This window comes from Sclerotinia sclerotiorum, genomic scaffold (assembly GCF_000146945.2).
Source record: "Sclerotinia sclerotiorum 1980 UF-70 scaffold_26 genomic scaffold, whole genome shotgun sequence".
Taxonomy (NCBI): domain Eukaryota; kingdom Fungi; phylum Ascomycota; class Leotiomycetes; order Helotiales; family Sclerotiniaceae; genus Sclerotinia; species Sclerotinia sclerotiorum.
In genome coordinates this window covers 344,348-363,513 of record NW_001820810.1, presented here as the reverse complement: position 1 = coordinate 363,513, position 19,166 = coordinate 344,348, and the positions used below count along the sequence as shown (strand labels likewise).

Below are 19,166 nucleotides of genomic sequence, written 5' to 3'. Positions count from 1 at the left end.
AATCTTGAAAATCTTAAATAACTTCTGAACAAAAATTATGAAAAATCAATTATAAATCTTTTTGAAATATCTATATTATAATTAATCAAATAGATCAGTTTATTTAATCAATTATATTATATATATTTTCAAAAAATTTATAGTTTATTTTTAGTAATTTTTATTAAAAGATTGTCTCAAATTTTGATGATTTTCAGATTTGTATATAAATTTGTTACGACGGCGTGACATAACCCGCATCAGGTAATCAATTAATTAATTTTTTATTGTTTGTAAATTTTGTAAAAGTTATTGAAAAGTAAAATAATTTTTTTAACTTTTACACATATCTTATACGAATTATAATTTAAAAGTTTTTAAATTTTTAAAATTGTTAAAGTGAATGGTTCCTGCGTAGCACGTGCACAAAGTACTAGTTCTATTAGGACTAGATTGAGAAGCTCTCCGTAGGAGAGCTTCGCACTTCACTAGAACTTAGATAGTGAGTGATTAATATACTAGACCAATATAGCCTCAGTTCTGCCCTATCAGCTTCCCACTATTCCCTGTGTAAGGTCATTCCTTTTAACAAAAATTAATATTTTAATTTTATTTTATTTTATTATTTATTTTAAAATTATTAACTCAAAAATGGTAATTCTTTATATGAATATAACCATTCACTGGAATTGATTCAACATCGTCAATGCTAAATTTATCTATATAAATTTAATTGTTAAATGCTTTATATACTTGTAAGGCTCCCTTCACGCATTCAATCAATCCAAAGAAAATAGTAAGACTTAAAACTAGCATTGCAACCCAGAAAGTATACCATTGTACTCGCTTCCGTCTGTCACACCACCATTGAGATATAGTATTTGGTTCTGCTTCATCGGAGTACTGCTTTAGAATCACAAGTTGTTCGCGCCAGAATTCAAAATCTTCAATTCGCCTATTTTCTGCCCTCAGTCGACCGCACTTCAGCACTTTTTGGTCAAGGTGAGGTGCGGACAAGCATTTCTTCTCGAACCATTGCTTAGTTTGTTTTTCTGTTTGAGGAATAAGGAGGCGGATAGTTCGCAATGTTTCCGCGATAAATCCTTTTGGGAATATAGTACTATTTCAATTAGCTATCATCTAGATAAAATTTGAATGCAGTACATACCTTTTCAACTGGCATTCCAAAAATGAAGCATAGCAAAATATGGATACTTTATTCTCTTCATCTGTCAACTGTAGATGATCTGCAAGATTCATTGTCCACTCAATTTGTAATCCAGCGATACGCTCTAAATTACAAGCGTTGAATTCCTTTTCTAATCTCACTCTTTCTTGGCCGCAACTTGAAGATCTGAAAGCGCCCAAATATTCATCCATGTTCTTTCCCAATGATTCCTTTGTCCATGAAAGTTTCGTCCGACCCGTAAACCCGTACTGTAGACTCCCAAAGTTCATCATAAGAAGCAGTCGGATAGTAAGTCCAATTGATGCATCCACGAGTTCTTCGTGATTAGAGGGTAACGGTGCTGGCAACTTCAAATGTAGAATCTGTGCAATATTCTTGCGGCTTGTCGAAGTTTTTATATAATTCGCAATATCGATGATGTCTCGATGCATTATAAGTAAAATTTGTCGTCCACGATCATGCAAAGCGTCGCTACATTGTTCAGTATAGTACGCAAAGTATATATCGTAGTCGAGGTCGCTAGCATAGAAATTTTATGGATTCAAGTCGAGATTCCAGAGATTGTTTAGAATCTCACACTTTGTGTTAACGCTGATTGGAGAAAGATGCATCCAACTGTCCAGGGAATCTTGAGTTGCCTGCTGCATGTTGCGCATTTACACGTAATTTTGTGTCCAAGAATTGTCTCCAGACGCGAGTCAAGCCGCAAACCAGGATTTTTCTCCACGGGACTCGAGATATACTCTGAGGTAAAATCTAGAGTTCCAGGAGCTTACAGAATCCCAAATCTGGGCCAAGATAGTATCTTACGACAACCTTTAATCTTACAAAATTGTGAGCCTTGTAGGTCCGATATCAATAAACCTTGATAAGGCTGGATAAATAATATATAAATGCATTAGCCGCCCCTCATCTGCAAGTCCCGTGCAGTGTAACGCTGACTTCACCTCCTTGTTCCACACTGCCTTTCCGGGGGCGGTTTTCTGATTTCTACTCTCCTCTCTTCCATATGTTATCAGTAACCTGCTTGCAATTTGTCGTGCCCCGACAACAAATTGGTTGCTTTTCGAATGGTCAAAGCATTAGAGCCATGATTCAAAACAGCTCAAGTTCATGGTCAAAGTTACTGAAGCGAAACAAATGCTGCTGGCCCAATCCAGAAGAATCAGCTGGTGTATATTACAGGAACATGGGCAAATATAATTCCTGTTGGGAGGCCTTGGATCCTGCCAGGCAAAATTTCATCCAAATCGCAGAAGAAATCAAAGAACATCTAGAAAAGCACAGTGACCCTGTCACCAAGCCGGTAACATGGACGATGTATATGATCGGTCGAAAAAGGGAAACGGCAGAACCCACGATAATGTTTTGCAGCAAGGAGGAGGATTGCCGAAAGAAAGTGAAAAAGACCGTTGTGGAGAGCAGAATTTGGACAGATACCCAGGTGTGAGGATTGGAGATTGTTCGCGCCCTCCTGATTTTGAAAAGCTTGTTCAGCTGGCTGGTGACATTTCCGCAACGCTGCAATTGGCTCGCTGTAGTAACAAAAATTTTCTGCTCTCGAATCAAGGCGAAGAAAATGAGCCTCGCCTTGAAGGCATTTTTCGGGAGGTGTCAGATGCTGTTTGTGGCTCACGGATTTTTTCAAGCACTCGAGAAAATAGTTCAACTTTCAGGAAAGCTACCGCTGGAGGAATTCTTCGGTCGGGAAATAGATTTTTCTACTTGACCGTTGCCCACGCCTTCCACCCCACCACTGATCATGCTGCCGCGGTATCACGGGAGACTCTGATTGTGAATTCGAATTTGATATTGGCGAGGACCTTTATTCGGATGAGGAAGACGGGGGCGCTACGGAGGCAACCAGCAGAGGAAGTGTTACGCCCGAAATTCTTGAGTACGCGAGTTCGGATGACATTGGAAAACCAATGGACACTCTCCCATCTCCAGTATCTCACCCAGACGTTGCATCGCCGAGGGAAAGCTTTGAAGAAGCGTCGATCATGGAAATTGATACATTGAATAGTTTCAAGAACATAACAAGCGCGCCTTTAGACCTTCCAGGCCGTAGCTTTGAGAACATTGGTCATATCTTTATGAAGTCGCCAGAACTCGACTATGCTTTGATTGAAACCAGTAAAACGAGTCTTCAAACCTTCAATCGGATTGCTCTAAAGCACCCACTCGTACGAGAAACCTTGTATCCTGAAAGTATCGTCAGGACTCTTCCATTGAACACAATTGTCTTTGCAGTCACAAGTTCCGCGGGACTGCTTGAGGGTACAATCTCTGGTACTCCATCATTTATTATGCAGAGAGGCTCTACCAGACAAAACGAACTTTAGACAGTAAGACTGAATAGAAAACTTGCTGAAGGAGACTGTGGATCTTGGGTAGTTGAGGCTAGAAGCGGCAATCTCCTCGGTCATATTGTATCTTGCTGTCCCGAATCTGGCGTCGCATACATTGTTCCAGCCTACTTGGTTCTCGAAGACGCCAAGATTAGATGTGATCTAGAGTTAAAGCTGACCACAGCCAGGGATTCTACTACAGAAGAGGAGTGGCGTCTCAATACACCTACGCACGGCAGTCACTTGAGCACCAAACACGATTTGAATCATGATGCGCATATTTACTCGGCTACATTTGCGAGTTCTAGCTCGAAAAAGTGTCCAAATGAAAGAAAGGGGGATGGTTCGGCATCGCTACTTTTCAACACCGATCTTGAAGGAAACACGGTCAAAAATGGAAATTCTATGGTATGATAATGCCTTTGAGGCCTTATTTCCTCTTTTCCAAACGCTGATTGATGATGTTTGCTTAGTCACCCGATCTGGGGTCGGTCCCAGCCCATGATGATCGTATAAATGTCCATTCATATATTGAACTACCAACTACCTGTCAAACTTCAATTCTAATCGGAAAAAATGCTTTTGCGGATGCAATTCTGCCTTCCTCTTACGACAATATAGATTTGTATTTCTTTGAAGCGTCTGAGAATTTATTTAGGACTCATTTTCAGCAAATATCATCACCACTAGCTCTAGACGATCTTACATTGGACAATTTTCAATACAATAACACACGAGATTCCCAGGATGCAATTTTTGTGAGTTTAAGTTTATACTTTGTTGAATATTTAATGAAGAATAATATAAATCCTGAGGATAGAATGAAATATGTAAATTATGTCACTCTTCGATTTTCTGCACGGCCTTTTCTATGTTTCAACACTTTCCTATGCTCACATATTCGAGTATTCTTCATACTAACAAGACCGTTATCACCCTCTTATAGGGTTATATGCTCAACCACGCATCCTCACATAGCAAAGGGAAGAACAGAGAACTGCAACCTGATCCTTCGATTAATGTCTCAAACAACTATTCTGCCGAGCAACGTGTTTGCTCAAAGCCTGAGGCTGCGGATATGTTGTTGAGGTCTGTTCTAGCGGCGTTAATACAAGGAGAGAATCTCTCCAATACATTTAGACCTGCTCATTTGACCAACTTCATTCGATCTTTCTATCGCACACACGCATCTGGTCCAGAAGAGACTCGGGAATTTATCGTTTCTATTTTCCAATCCATTCGGAATCTTCTCTCCGATACTCGAATTCAGGATCGAGATGACAAGAGTTATTGTACATTTGAAGAAGTCGATAGAGCTTATTACAAAGAGGGGTGGCGTCTTGATACACCTACTTCCTCCGAAACTTACGAGTGCTACTGTGGCAAGTTATTCCCCAAACTAGAAGCTCTAAGAAAACATTTCAATACCCACAGCCCTTTTCAATTCATCGCATGCCCAGAGTCCAATTGTTCACACATATCTCTTCGACTCGACAGCATGAAAAAGCATCTTGAAGTCCACAGCATATATATACGACGTCTTCGACCTGACGAGTAACACCAAAAAGAGCAACAGCTCCAACAAAACACCTTTTTAATACTGGACTGTACTCATGATCGTTGTTTTGTTGAAGGATGCAATAAACAATTTCCTCGTCATGACATAAATGCTTGTAGGAGGAGTCAAGCGCATATTCTGGGTCATTATAAGAATAAAAATTCTTTACCCCATTCTTTCAGGCACATTTGCTCGGATGAGGAATTTTGTAATGGGAAAGAGGCTTGGAGGAAAAGTATATATGTTACCGGAGTACGGATTCAAGAGCTGGATGAGATGGATATTGATGATTTAGAGGGAGATATATGATGGGGAGATGGGAAGTCAAGAGGGGTTTCGTTACGTGCGATGCATGTATAGGGTTTTTGAAATGCTTCGAGATGAAAGATAGTGTGGAGTTTTAGAGGAGGTTGGAGATTAGGTGGAAGATTCTGAGAGATGGGAGTCATTCTACGGTTATGAGATTCATGATTCACGAGATAGTCATTTTTAATAACAATCAACTATATAAACGCTTCAATATATCACAACTTTATATTGTCGCTAAAAGTCTAGTACCCTACTTTTGGGCCACTTCCCTTTTGGGCCACTTTTCCTTATCAAAAATGACGAAAATCGATCTTTATAACTTTTTTATTTACAGATATAATTCTTTGAAATTTCAATTACGAATTTATTATTTATATAATAATAAATTCTGAAAATTTCAGAATATTTGTGATTTTATTGATTGAGATATTAAAGGTTGAAATTGTTAAAAGGAATGACCTTACACAGGGAATAGTGGGAAGCTGATAGGGCAGAATTGAGGCTATATTGGTCTTATAACGTGGTTTATCAGTAACCGGAACACTTTTACCTCAATTACCCACATTCCATTAAAATAAAATTACAACAACACCATAAATTAGGATTGAATTATATATAATCTAAAGATCAACTAATGCTGGATCGAACTGACAAGTTCGTGCATTATGTAAAGTACTACCACATTTGCTACATCGTCGTATAGTAGCTTGCCTCCTTGCTGAAGAACCATCATTTGTATATTCGTTATATTGTATCTGATCTTCTACATTTTCTTATTTTAATATACTATACCCATCTTCTATTGAAAGTGCTTCTCCTTTTCGTATTAAAGCTTTTCTAGCTCTCCAGCGTTTACTAAGTGCTTCATTTGCTTTGCGGAGATTATGAACCTCAGCATTTAAAAACGTATTCGCATAAGCTAGAAGCTCTGTACCCTTAGCTAAAGCTGCAATTGTTTCAAATATTGGAGTAGATAAACTCCCTTAATATCGAGCAATACAACTTTTCACTAAAATGGATTAAGAAAGAGCTTCAATTGGATTGTGAGATGTTTGAGATTGCTATATATCAGGATCGATTAATATTGATCTATTTGATAGAGTTCTTATTCGAATATCTAGCTTTGAAAGTACAATTTCCGGATTAAATGGGATTAACCCAGCTCCGCGGAACCCAGCTTTACTATTTGATATAGATATTGCTTCGATATATGCAGCTTTGAAAGCTTGAAAGAACTCGGTTTTGGTAATATGAGTGATATACACTTTGATAAAGTTCTCGATTTATCGATTATATAAATGCTTTAAAGGACCAAAACAACTGATATCGAGTGGTTGAGTTAGATGCGAAGAATGAGGTGGTAAACTAAGTAATATAATGTTGTGTTCCTTGCAGTATTCCTGAAATGCTGGCGATTTATGATTTTTATGCCCATCAAGCACTAACATTCGATATCTACTCACTTTCCTACTTTCAGTATGTTTGTTGAAGTGCTTAATCCATTCAAGACCTGTCTCATTATCTGTCCATCTATTGGTAGTAGGTTTAATAAGCCAATCGTATGGTAAATCGCCTTCGGTATATCAATTTGAGAGATGGTATTCGCCTTTTACTATCAAAAACGGAGGTATATTATGATCTTCTCCATCAACACAAATAATCGCTGTAGCTTATTCTCGATTGCCTGATTGTATAGCTTTGCTTTTTCTATATCGATCAGTTTTAGTAACTACTATATGTAGTGATATTTATCCTATCATAAAGCCTGTCTCATCGAAATTGTAGAAATCGCAGTCTAGAATACCATATTTGGCCCGCATATTCGATACTAATCGAAACCATCTTTCAATAAGCTCTGAATCTTTGCAGAGAGCTCTTTGAAAATCATAAATGCAATTAAAACGCGTTTTTAATTCTGTATATTGTTTCACAAAGCGATGAGCCTAGAGCTTTCCAACCTTCTTCGCACCCCGCGTTTCGAGTATATAATTCGCCATATCTTCCACATCACTTATTCGAGGACTAAACCCTCTCTCGTCTATATCAATTATATATTGAAAAAGCGATTTCTTCTCTAATTCCATCATTTTACAATATATTGATCGAGATCCAGCTTTCGGCGTTCGACCAGCTATTTTGTAGATAAGGGTAGTATGCGGTATATTATAGATTTTAGCAGCTCTTCGCACACTTAGTTTTTTGGATGAAGCAATAGCTTGAATAGCTAGATTAATTTGCGACTCTTGCATATTGATTTGAAAGGTTGAATATGGATTTATCGCGTGTTAAAGTTGAGAGGTGGTAATTGAGGTAAAAGTGTTCCGGTTACTGATATGTTCCGGTTACTGATAAACCATGTTATATATATCACTCATTATCTAAGTTCTATGGAAGTGCGAAGCTCTCCTACAGAGAGCTTCTCAATCTAGTCCTAATAGGACTAGTGCCCTGTGCACGTGCTATGCAGGAACCATTCACTTTAACAATATATATTAAAAATGAAGTATACTTATACATGTTGTGAGATTTATTTGTAGCCACTATCAAATACAAAAACAATCCACTATGGCTTAACCCTTATCAACAAAATGAGCATTTTTAAAAATGAATAGAAAGATATCTAAAGAGACGAGAAAGAAGAATTCGGAGAAAGGGTAACCTATCGAGATTATATTGATTATATCCCTCAAGTAGGTATGATTATCTTCCAGTTAAGTCCGAAGTACAAAGTACTAGATAGATATGATTGAGATTGAAAAAAGTTTCTGGAGATTATCATGTACACTGCTGAGTATGTATGAGTAGGTATCTACCAGACAATTATGAAGTAGATATGACAACGATTGAGATTGGAAAAAGTTTCTGGAGATTATCGCTTGATTGATTGTTTTTACCTCAAGATAGTTAGATGATAGGTTTGATGAATGGAGGCGGGAAATGGTTTCTAGATACTTCGCGATATTGAAAATATATGAAAAGGTAAAGAAAGGAAGGGTACGATAACTCGAGTACTTCAGTAGTAGAATCAATAAGAAATAAAAAGATCTTACAAGTCCAAGTACTTACTTGATATATGTAGGATGTCTTTCTAGTATTCAAATACATTTGCTACATTCACAACATATAAAATGAAAAGAAAAAACAATAGATTGAAGATAAAAAGTAAAGAATTAAAAGAATCAAGACGAAAACAAAACCATTTATCTATCCTCTCCTCTCCTCTCCTTTATTTACCATCGAAAATAGATACCTACCCATCATTTATATTCTTACTCGAGGATTATTATTTTTTCCCTTCTCCTTAACTACCTACCTACTCCTTACCCCGCCATACAATCAAATCAAGTCAACCTAAGACTTAACCTTACATAATAAATCCAACTCTCACCGCATCTAGAAACCATATCCCGTATCCCGTATATTTCTCTAGAGGAACATTTAAAGTTTCTTGGCCCCGATCAGATAGTATAGTACTCTGTGCGTCGTGCTGTGCTGAGTTTACTTTACTTTTGAGTTTCCTTTGTTTTTAGTAGGGTACGTACTACTGTATTGCGATTTGCGATTGAATTAACTACGGAGTAGGTAGATAGAGTGGTTCTGTCGAGTGGATATTCTCCTTCTTCTTCTTCTCCTTCTCCTTTCTCCTTTCTCCTCTCTTTTTCTTCTAAAGATAAGGTACATGGAAAAGGAAAAGTAAAACTCGCCTCCTCCTCCTCCTATCTCTCCTCTCACTCATTATAAAAAAGAAAGAACGTGCGGTTTTGAAACAAAAATCATCCATTGATGATTGTACTAAGTATGTACTCGTATACGTACTCTGTATTAGATAAACACGAATAAACACAAATCAACCTACACCATAACAAAACCCGCCTAAACATCCCCTAAAATATTTGATCTTCGGCTCCAGATAAGAGGACCTTGTCATGGACCCTTGATCCAAAGTACTAGTAGTGTTCATATCCACGTACTCTACATACATACTCCACTACGCTACGTACCCCTGAATAATACTTAAAAATCACCTCACATGAAAGGTTTTTCCCCAACATTTTCTCTTTTGGGTAGTATATCCGTGAGTGCGAGTGAAAACGTAAGATCTTACTGTACAGTTTAGTGTACACTCACTATACGTACAGCTCAAGCAAGAAAGAAACTTAAATGTGGGGGGCTAAACGGAATGAATATCTTCGAGCCTCATATCTGCAGTGCAACTTTACTCTATGCGCTTTGCGAGTACGAGTACAGCAGCGAATCGCATATCTACGAGTACGTTGATGCTGAGTTATATGTATGTATCTATGTAGTAGTATGTACCAATGTATATGCATAGACCGTTCACCGTTTCGGAACATCAAAGAAACACAGCCACGATGCAACCTTGGGAAACACGACATATACGCAGTAGGTAGGTAGGTAAGTAAGTGAGCGAAAAATATCCCATTCGTGTGAAGTAGATACGGTATAGTGTCCCTATCTACATTAATTTATTCCCGACCTAGATATTGATTTCGCCTCTCCTTTTTAGTCGATCGTCTATCTATCTATCTATCTTCTACTTGTTCTAGAAGCAGGAAATGTCCCATATATGTAACCCCTCTTAATCGAACTCGAAATTCCAAATTCTATCTTCGACCTTCTAACCGAGTTCATTTAACACACTGTAGGTCCGTACTCTCCCTATACTCCAACGATGATATAGCCAAGAACAAGAAGCCAAGAACAAGAAGCCAAGAAGCCAAGATTCAAGAAGTACATCACTAAACGAACCAATTAAAAAATCGACATATCAACAGTTTTTTGTATGTATTTCAATGAGCCCACTGCCCAGTGGGTGAACGAGTCAAGGGTGCTCAAGATAGATGAAGTGTTCTTGTTGACTAATCAAAATTGGGAAAAAGTGCCGAAGATTAAGTGATTCGAGAAGGACCCTGCATCTTGGGACTTACTAAGAAGGGTTAGATAGATTCCTTGGGGGAGTTTTTGGTTCGTTGAATTTTTGATAGATAGGTTTAGATTAGTTCGACTAGTAGGTTGATATAATTTGTGCGAAGTGTGAAATACTGATGCTACACACACGGGATTTAGATATGAGGCTGTTGTAACGGTGAACAGCTTGGGTAACACAAGAATGTTTTTTTGACATGTGAGTGGGCTGATGTTTGGTGGTGAGGTTGCACGGAACTTGGAAAAAGAAATTGAAGATGTGAGATAGGGGATGAGGTGGGAAGATGATACCGTGTAAGCTTTACGACTAGAAATCTATCAGTGGTTAGAAATGGTTATTCTGTAATTCAATTCATTTCTGATTTTCTTCTTCTCTTCTTTCTTGAGCTAAGATATTTACTTAGTTACTAGATATGCTAATATCATGTTACATTTTGAGGGGTCATTATAACAATACGGTAAGAAAAAGGAGGGGGTGAAGAATTAGAATTATGGATTTTGATTTTGTTTACGCGGTACTGAGTAGAAAAGACAGTCAGTCAGTGGAGATAGCTAGCGGACGGGTGTATCAGGATGGGATAATACTGGTAATGCATTGGCCTTTCAAGCTTCGATGTTTCAAGTTTCCATGCATGTTTCTCCTGAAGGGTAGCTGCTGTTTTTTGGAGTACCGCTATCTATCTGTGCTTGGAAGTTTGAACATATGAAAAGGGAAGTAGGAAGTCTTTCGAGCGCAGCGAGCTATGGGGGTTTGGGGGCTTGCCCCTATCATAGAGATATTCTACTGGGTATTATCTTTGGGGATTACATTGATGGGTAGGTATATCCCCTATCTAATACATTGACAAAGATGATGTGAGTATCGTATCCGTATCCATCCCTTTCAATTCCTTCTTCAGTCTCACGACTCAAGGTAGGTACTAGGTAGGTAGGTAAGTATCCTTTCCAAGAAATATAAATGCTGACAACAATCCTCATTTATGCCAACTTCTTATCTGAACCAATCAAAAGAATCAATTGTCAGAAAGAATTACGGTAAATTGAGGTAAATTCATGAATTCAAGGAAGTTATTTAGTAGCGTGCCAAAAACTGTTGAGGAGTATGAATCTCCACTATCTTCTTTTTCACAAATCCTTGAAGTGGGGAAAACCTTTTTTAAAAGTGGGAAAAAGTAAAAAGAAATAATGGAGAATCAAACATGAACGTGGTTCACGCTAATAAATTAAGGGTCCGGTTGATTTGATCTTTTTTTCAATTTCATATGTGGTGAAGTGGTGAAGTGGTGATTTGCTGATTTGCTGATTTGCTGATTTGCTGATTTGCTGATTTCATGATTTCATGATTTGCTGATGTGGTAATATGGGAAAATTGCCTCGACCATCGAACATTTATTAGTTCTCAAGCTAAGGGTAAAGCTAAGAAAATACATCCCACATTCAACTATAAACTTCAACTCTCTCGCACTCCTCAATTCCTTTTCATGTTTTTCTTTCTTTTGAAATCTTGATCCCTTTTTCAATCATTTCAATTTTCATTCTCTTTTTTTCTCTTCTCTCAGAAGTGTTAGAAATCTAGAATCTTCTGATTGCTGTCTTCAAGGTAGCTTTCTGATACAGATATCTATATTTCATTGCATATCAAAGCAAGAAGTAGGAATTACCTTTTTTAATATCCAAGATCTTTGAATTATTTCGATCGATCTGAAGAAAATACAAACGGAAAAAATCAATCTCCTCAAACTCGAATTGGAGGAACAAATCTCACAAAGATGGCACCCTCAACTCGCTCGTCGAGCAAAACCCTCGTTGAGGAAAAACAACCTCAACATCTTGACATGCATGGAAATGTCTTCGAACTCCCTAATTACACCATGAAAGAAATCTACGATGCCATCCCGCCTCATTGCTTCAAACCTTCAATTATTCGATCAATGGCATACGTCGTCCGCGATTACTTTTACGTTTCTACCCTCATCTACCTCGCTCTCACTTTTATCCCAATGCTTCCCAACGTATACCTTCGATTTGCCGCTTGGGTGGCATACACCACTGTTCAAGGATTTGTTTTCACCGGTATTTGGATTTTGGCACATGAATGTGGACATGGTGCTTTCAGCAAGAATAAGAAATTGAACTGGACCATGGGATTGATTATGCATTCTTTCTTACTTGTCCCATTCCATTCCTGGAGACTTTCTCACTCCCAACATCACAAAGCTACTGGAAATATGGATAAGGATACAGCTTTCGTTCCACATACAAGAGAGGGCTGGGTGAAGAGAAATTTTGGTGAGAAGGCAAAGGCAAATATGGTTGAGTTTGCTGAATTGGCTGAAGATTCTCCAATTTACTCCCTTTATTATGCTTTCATTCATCAATTCTTTGGATGGCCAGGATATTTAATTGCCAACTTGACTGGTCAAGATTATGATGGTGCTAAAGGAATGAGAATTTCTCACTTCTACTTTGGAGAAGACAGTGTTTTCTACAAGAAGCATGAGTTGCCATTGATCGCTTTGAGTGATGTTGGTGTAGCTGTTATGATTGCTGCTTTGATTTGGGCTGGTCAAGTCTTTGGAAGTTTCAATGTTATTGTTCTCTGGGGTGTTCCATGGTTGTGGGTTAACAACTGGATTGGTAAGTGATATTCGTCGGCCCTCTGATTAAGTCAAAACTAACATATTCTCTTGCAGTTGCTATTACCTTCCTTCAACACACTGATGCTTCCATGCCTCATTACAATAACAACACCTGGAACTTCGCTCGTGGTGCAACCGCAACTATCGATCGTGATCTTGGTTTTATTGATACTCATCTTTTCCATGATATCATTGGTACTCACGTTTGCCATCACTTGGTTTCCACCATCCCATTTTACCATGCCGGAGAAGCAAGTCAACACATCAAGAAGGTTATGGGACAACATTACAAAGCCGATGTCAAAACTCCATTCTGGACTGCTTTCTGGAGAAATCAACGTACTTGTAAATTCGTCGAAGAATCCGAAGGAATGGAAGGAAGTGGTGTATACATGTTCAGAAACTTGTATAAACGAGAAGGAGAAGTTCATGCTAAGGATCTTACCAATGGTCAAGCTACAATCGTCAAGGAAAGTGGAAAACCAACTGCATCAAAGGTTGTACCAGTTGGCTCAATGGCTACTGCTATGTCTACAAGCAGAAACATGAATGCAGGAAGAAGATTAAGTCAAAGTGTTCAAGAAAGAGCCAAGGCTGGATTACCTCTTTTGGCTGAGGTTTTGGGAGAGTGAGGTAGTCATCTTCATCTTGTGTGTGAAGGTTGAGAAAGTACTGGTATTTTACCATGTGCATTAGTGAATGGAGTTGAGGAGTTTTTTTTTATTTGATTGTTAAGAAAATATATGGATTTGATACCGGATGGAATTGATGAGGTTAGATCTTGGGAAAAGATAGATGATTTAAATCAGCGCAAACTTCTTTTTAGAGATAGATTGTTGGTTGATGGCTGGTTGGTTGGATTGGATTGGAAGTAGGTAGTGAGGGATGAGTAGGTATGAAATGAAGCTCGGTCGTACGCTTATTAGAGTGAGATGGAGGGGATTTTAGATTTGTTTAGACTAGACTAGACTTTCCTGGATGGGAGGAATTGTTTAGATGGACTAGACTATTAGTATATTTAGAGTAGATAGATAAAATCATATAGGTGTTATATTATATTCCTGACTCTTAACTCTTAACTCTTTAACTGTTGACCTCCTGGGATCTTGGCAGCATATGCATATATATTGCATGATGCATATAAGGAGCAAACAAAACTCAACTTTTAATTCATTCTTTCCTTTTTGGTATACTGTTTGTTTGCTTTCAATATTTTGATTTCAAAGCACTTTAATTCCGAAGGCCGAATACATAACCCTATTCCTTCATTTTTTGAATATATACTCGCAGCTTAACTGCTTAGCTAGAGAATCAATCAATTCAATCTGATGCTCTTTCTGGTCTCAAGAAACCCAATATTAACTCTTTAACTCTTTAACTCTTTAACTCTTTAACTCTTTAACTCTTTAACTCTTTAACTCTTTAACTCTTTAACTCTTTAACTCTTTAACCCTTTGATTTATTTAATTACTCACTCACTCACTTGATATTAATCAATAAAATACTCACAAAACAATTAATTAATTCCCAATTAGGAAAAACAAACAAATATCCCCTCCCCCCCTGGGTAAGGTTATTTGATATATAAAAACATAACAAAAGCAATCCTCAAAATCCTCAAAATTTCAAAAATTCAAAAATTCAAAATATTATTAAAAAAAATCTTGTTTTGAATATTTATTTAGATATGTAAGTCTAATACCCCACTTCTCGGCCCTTAATCTCGGCCACTGTAACGATACAGTACTGGGGGCAGCGGCTGCCTAAGGTTTCATCTGGTTGGTAGTTGTGGGTTAAGGCTTTATCACTGGTATTCATTTGGAAGTGAATTCGTTACTAGATCAAGTAGAATATAGGTAAACTAATTGATAACTAAGTTGAGCACGAAGCTCATAAACTATGAAACTATTCTAACTATATAATGAACGATAAAGGGAGCCTCCAGGAGCTTTCTGGCTCCTTAGGGCTCCTAGGGCTCCTTATCACGTGATTCCTTTTCATCCCAGGACACACTAATCCTGGGACGATTCTGATCCTAGGATAATTGTGATTCATGACAGAGTGATATATATATAAGATCAATATAGCCTCAATTCTGCCCTATCAGCTTCCCACTATTCCCTGTGTAAGGTCATTCCTTTTAACGTGTTATATAATATATATCAAAAGATCTTTTATTTATTAAATTTCATTTAGATTCTTTGAAGATGGTGTAAAACTATAAAATAACAGACTTGTCAGTGATGATGATCTTGAGAGGTATATATTATACTGCTCAAGAGTGCAAGCTACTTGTATATTCCGAGTCAGGTCATATCTTTATATCATAAAACCATATCAAGCAGTCATAAGTACAATTCATTTTAAAAACATATTCATTTATTCCATTAAAAACCTATTTAGAAGAAAAGAAAAGAAAATAACCAGAGCACCTAAAATCCTAATCTAGATGCCCACCTTCCCACCCTATCCATCATATCCATCCTTTTCATTCGATAAAGAAAAATCCTAAACGCAAGCAGGCAGTCAGATAAAACAAAGATGTAAGTAAGAAAGAGCAGGTGTAAATGCTATTCCTCATATCCATCCATCCATCCACCATTTTAAGATCCGTATCATATCATCACATCATATGTAATTTCGATTCATGGCTTGTTGTAATTACAACGTATTCTGAAGCCTAATTGCCTAGTCCAAGATTAAATTGAAGATTAAACTAGACGAGAAGAATAAGTGCCACGAAACCGACGATTAAAGCGACAGATTCGGTACCGGCAGCGTTGATCTCGGCGTTGCTGCTGTACATTTTTGAGGATGATTTGAATGAGTTGATGGAGGGTGAGATACCTGATGATGGTCGGGTAGCTGGTTGATAACTTGGATGGATGCTTGCTCCGATGCCGGTTCCTGCATTTATTCCTAAGAGACTTCCAGTACTGGTTGATGAGTAGTTGGATAAAACACTAAGGTTGGGTGTGGGTTCAATACTCATGTATGGATGAGTGTGGGAGACGGAGACAGAGGCGGGAGTTGTGGTGGTATAGCTCAAGGAGTAGCTGGCCGCTTGAGGAGGATACGACATGCCTCCTGTTGGGATGGTAACACCAATGAAGCCAGGAACGCTGTTGGTGGTCCAGGATTCTTGGGGTGGCTGATTGTATGTTGTTGAGTGCGACGACGAACTGGTAGATTCTTCTGGGGAATTGGCAGATGTTGTAGATCCAGTAGCTGCAATAGCTGCAGTACCTGTAAGAGTACTACCAGTAGCAATAAATGAAGTTGCAGTAACAGTGACAGTAACCTGAGATGGACAAGTGCAAGCTCCAGATGGCGCAACACTATTGAAAGTAAGAATACCACCGTTGCTAGAAGCCGAAAGTGATGGATTCAACATCAGAGATGCAGTAACGGTACGTGGAGGACCAGTCTCAGTTGTAGTCCAGGTACTTCCACCAGAAGTGAAAGTTTCTATTGTGAGACCAGCTTGAGTACCAGTGACAGGAAGTTTGCCAATAAAACTTTGAGAAGTGATACTAGTAGATGACCTTCTAATGGTAGTAGTGATAGTGCCAGTACGGGTTGTTGTTGAAGTGATGGTAGTTGTTCTTGTAGTTGTTTTGGTTGTGCCAAAAGCGTTGGATGCCGTATTACTAGAATAACTGCTGAAAATTATGCTTTGGGATGTTCCAAAAATACCAGAAACAGCTGAACTGGATACATTGTTGTATGGTGGAATAATTGTAGGAAGACTTGCAGAGTTAGTTTGTGCTGTTCCGACAATGACAGAGGTAGCAGGACTAGATGCAGACACTACTGGAACAATTGTTGAACTAGGATAGACTACAGACGGACTTAAAGATTGAACAAGGGAAGCAGTGGTATTAAGGAATGGAGGACTGATCGCGCTCATTGTTGGAAGGCTTGTGGCAGCTGATATTTGACTAATGCTGCTTTCTGCTGTAGCTTGAGCTGCCGATGATTCAAGTGATTTTGATTGAGTTGTCCAAAATTGAGCAGAAAATGATGAAACAGAGGATGATGGAGAAGCCGAAGTTTCAGTGACTGAAGGCTGAAAAGTGTATGTTTGACTGGGAGAAGGTTCACAAGTCGTCGACGGGGCTGCTAAGGATTGGGCAGTTGATGATGGAACTTCTGAAGTTTGAGTCGATGATTGAGCAGTCGATAACAGATCCATCGACGATTGAGCCGGTAATTGAGCAGTCGATGATAGAGCAGCTGATGACTGAGCAGTTAATGATTGTGAAGTTGACGATTGCGAACCTGATGATTGAACTTTTGAGGATCTAGCAGTCGATGATTGAGCACCTGACGATTGAGAAGTTGATGGTTGAGCAGTTGACGATTGAGCGGTCGAAGATTGCGAGGTCGAAGATTGAGAAGTTGCTAGAGTTACAGATGATTCAACAACATATGATTGAGTTGCTGAAGATTCAACAATAGATGGTTGAGAAGGTTGAGTGGTTTCTGGTTCAAGAGTAGATGTCTCTAATACTACTGGTTGAGTAACATCAGAAGTGGCCGAAGCTCTAAAGTAAACTATATTAGTTTCCATCAATCAAATTACTGCAGAATTTATACATACGAATGAGATGTAGTCGTAGCTGCAGAAGAAACAAGAGCAGCTCTACATTAATTAGTCAAGTTCAGAGAATTTAACTGTGAAGTTAACTTACCCTTGTTCATCAATAGCAGACAAAGGACTTGTAGTCGGAGCGATAGATTGAGCAGTCGGAACAACAGGTCCAACAGCAACCGAAGTAGTTGGAGGCAACGTGACAGTGGAAAAAATGACAGTTGTAGAATCATGAATGCCGCTATGAATAATTGAATGACCGGGACTAACAGGAGGGAAATTATCACTAAGAGTTGATGTAGCTGCAGAGGCTTGATCGATAGTAATAGCGACAGAAGGGGAGCCAAAGTTAGAAGATGTAGTCGCGACAACTACATTATTGACTATGACGGGAGAAGTTCCTAGCAAAGAAAGACCTCCATCGGGGATGTCTCGAATCTCATTATTGACTGCATTGACGGCTGTATTGTAAGAAAAGAAGTTAGTGATTTGTATACGAATATGAAGATCGATGGTGATACATACAGGAATTTGACGCATCTCTACTAGAAGTCGCTGCGGCAACCAGTGCCGTAACAGAAAGCAGAATACTCAAAAGGAGATTCATTTTGATTATTTAATAAGTCAGAGAGACGTGTTCAATATTTTTGATAAAAGGAACGAATATAAGTATTTTCGAGGAAGGTTCTTGATATATTTTGCTGTTTTGATGGATGTGGACGGTGTTTTGGTGGGGGGAAGAGAAGGGAAGAAAAGATCATGAGAGAAAGAGAGGAAGATGTAGGAAGACAAGGGGAGAATTTTAATAATCGTATGAGGTTCAAAATGAGTGTGGTGTATCAAATCGATCAACAACTTGATGTTTTCCGTTTATCTTGTATTGAGTTTTGGTGGGAAAGATAAAAGGTTGTTATTCCAAAAACTGAGGTGATTTTGATGCGAAAGGATTGTCATGTCGGGCCGACAGACTTTGCCGAAAGGACTTGAAGTGAATCCATAACAACAGCAAAGGAATCATCGAATTAGGAAATTGTATTTTCAAAATCGTGTGATGTATTAAAAAGGTACGTAATTTGAGATTTAATTTCAAGAAACAATACCTTGATTGGTTGGATTTTTTTAACCTAAGTTAGCAATTATGACATTACAATCTTCATATAGCAAAACATCCTGACAGACACCTTTCAGATTCTCAAAGCCAGTATGTGATTTGGGATATCTTATGACCCGATAATGGGTAGCAAACATATTTCAAAAGATGAATTTATGATCCGATTGAGTTGTCATTAGTAACTTTTAAGTGACAAGCAAATACTGGCTAGAGTATAGCAAACAACATAAAATGAGTCTCTTTCCTCCTTTTACTGATATCATCAAGGCTCCCTTCCTATCATTCCGGATTTTGATTTTATCACAGTTGTTACACTAGTACCTTGATGTGTATCAGTTTATCTCACAATGGATCAGTCTTCCAGGAAGTTGGGCTGGATAATCTTGGCCACAAACTAGCACGCATCAATATCATCTCAAGTTATATTTCGAACCGTTTCTTCTGTATTTATATGAAGACGCGGAACACTCTTCTTGATCAGATATCCAT

General features: G+C 38.3%; 6 protein-coding genes across 6 annotated transcripts; 3 read left to right on the top strand and 3 right to left on the bottom strand.

The window, feature by feature from the left end:
• Positions 1-708: 708 nt before the first annotated feature.
• Positions 709-1,359, bottom strand: SS1G_13687 (hypothetical protein; the record flags this gene model as incomplete). The annotated part of the gene is made up of 2 exons (XM_001585398.1): positions 709-1,099; positions 1,148-1,359. 2 exons carry the CDS (start codon positions 1,357-1,359, stop codon positions 709-711), a joined length of 603 nt encoding a protein of 200 aa, XP_001585448.1.
• A 998-nt stretch (positions 1,360-2,357) lies between these two features.
• Positions 2,358-5,077, top strand: SS1G_13686 (hypothetical protein; the record flags this gene model as incomplete). Its single annotated transcript, XM_001585397.1, has 5 exons — positions 2,358-2,614; positions 3,195-3,448; positions 3,566-3,927; positions 4,191-4,277; positions 4,466-5,077. 5 exons carry the CDS (start codon positions 2,358-2,360, stop codon positions 5,075-5,077), a joined length of 1,572 nt encoding a protein of 523 aa, XP_001585447.1.
• A 2,252-nt stretch (positions 5,078-7,329) lies between these two features.
• Positions 7,330-7,635, bottom strand: SS1G_13685 (hypothetical protein; the record flags this gene model as incomplete). Its single annotated transcript, XM_001585396.1, has 1 exon — positions 7,330-7,635. The coding sequence occupies one exon, from the start codon at positions 7,633-7,635 to the stop codon at positions 7,330-7,332; it is 306 nt and encodes a 101-aa protein (XP_001585446.1).
• Positions 7,636-9,759: 2,124 nt separating this feature from the next.
• SS1G_13684 (predicted protein) lies at positions 9,760-10,150 on the top strand (the record flags this gene model as incomplete). Its single annotated transcript, XM_001585395.1, has 2 exons — positions 9,760-9,794; positions 10,054-10,150. The coding sequence occupies 2 exons, from the start codon at positions 9,760-9,762 to the stop codon at positions 10,148-10,150; spliced, it is 132 nt and encodes a 43-aa protein (XP_001585445.1).
• Positions 10,151-12,102: 1,952 nt separating this feature from the next.
• SS1G_13683 (hypothetical protein) lies at positions 12,103-13,604 on the top strand (the record flags this gene model as incomplete). Its single annotated transcript, XM_001585394.1, has 2 exons — positions 12,103-12,970; positions 13,027-13,604. 2 exons carry the CDS (start codon positions 12,103-12,105, stop codon positions 13,602-13,604), a joined length of 1,446 nt encoding a protein of 481 aa, XP_001585444.1.
• Positions 13,605-15,688: 2,084 nt separating this feature from the next.
• On the bottom strand, positions 15,689-18,173 carry SS1G_13682 (predicted protein; the record flags this gene model as incomplete). The annotated part of the gene is made up of 4 exons (XM_001585393.1): positions 15,689-17,519; positions 17,576-17,617; positions 17,667-18,027; positions 18,092-18,173. 4 exons carry the CDS (start codon positions 18,171-18,173, stop codon positions 15,689-15,691), a joined length of 2,316 nt encoding a protein of 771 aa, XP_001585443.1.
• Between the last annotated feature and the right edge of the window lie 993 nt (positions 18,174-19,166).